The sequence below is a fragment of the Phalaenopsis equestris genome, unplaced genomic scaffold, assembly GCF_001263595.1.
Source record: "Phalaenopsis equestris unplaced genomic scaffold, ASM126359v1 Scaffold191993, whole genome shotgun sequence".
NCBI classification, from domain to species: domain Eukaryota; kingdom Viridiplantae; phylum Streptophyta; class Magnoliopsida; order Asparagales; family Orchidaceae; genus Phalaenopsis; species Phalaenopsis equestris.
In genome coordinates this window covers 1-929 of record NW_018211942.1, presented here as the reverse complement: position 1 = coordinate 929, position 929 = coordinate 1, and the positions used below count along the sequence as shown (strand labels likewise).

The 929-nt window shown below is 42.4% G+C and overlaps 1 protein-coding gene across 1 annotated transcript; it reads left to right on the top strand.

Moving 5' to 3' along the window:
- Positions 1-96: 96 nt before the first annotated feature.
- On the top strand, positions 97-721 carry LOC110034661 (CASP-like protein 2A1; the record flags this gene model as incomplete). Its single annotated transcript, XM_020738911.1, is given in 1 exon segment — positions 97-721. A coding segment is annotated over 1 exon segment (273 nt), but the record flags the coding sequence as incomplete, so codon positions are not given.
- Positions 722-929: the final 208 nt, after the last annotated feature.

Genomic DNA, 929 nt, shown 5'->3' with positions numbered 1-929 from the left:
TTTTATGCATACATTTTAATGCGATCATTTATTTACACCAATTTGGACTAAAGCTCGTGTTTACTTTTGTATCCAATGACATGATTGGTGTTCGCACAGGTGGTGACATACGCGATACTGGCCGCGGGCGCGGCGGCGGCGGAGATAGTGTATCTGGCTTATGAGGGGGACGAGGACGTGACATGGAGCAGGGCTTGCAGTGTCTTCGGAGTATTTTGTCGAAAGGCGATGGCTTCGGTTGGGATTACGTTTGGAGCAGTGCTCTGCTACATTCTGCTCTCTCTCATCTCCTCCTACAGGCTCTTCAGCGCCTACCACGCCCCCATTTCCACCTTTTCTGGTGCTGTGGACGACAACGAAGCCCATTAGTGTCTGTAGATGAAGTCTACGTACCCCTCCCTTCTTCTCTTGTTTGTGTATGTGTGTGAAAGCCCTTCGCTCTTGTTGGCAATGGGTATATATTGCAGGAAATAATTAATGGAATGATGTCTAGATTCTGAGAATGTTTTAGACCGCACTGCTTGGTATTCATAAATTTTATTTGGAGGTAGGCCTAACTAGGTAGAGTCCGAGTCTGAACTCGGAAGTGCCCTCTAAATTCTTATGATATGAGATGGCAGTCCCCACGTATTTTGGACGTGTTTATATTAAGAATGAACTTCCTATGTTCTGTAGTATTTGCATACAAATTTTTTCATGAGTGATTTATGTTATAATCCTTTGTTATGAATAATAATTGATGTGTGAAGGAAGGTCCGCAATGGAAGAGCAATGACTTATCATTTTTGCATTGTACAAGACTCTACCATAGGATCGGATAATGAAAGAGAAGTAAGAAAGGCCAGACACCTTGATTTTTATGTGGAAAACCCTGGAAATGAGAAAAAATCATAGAGCCCAATTGAAATAATCCACTATGAATGATGAGT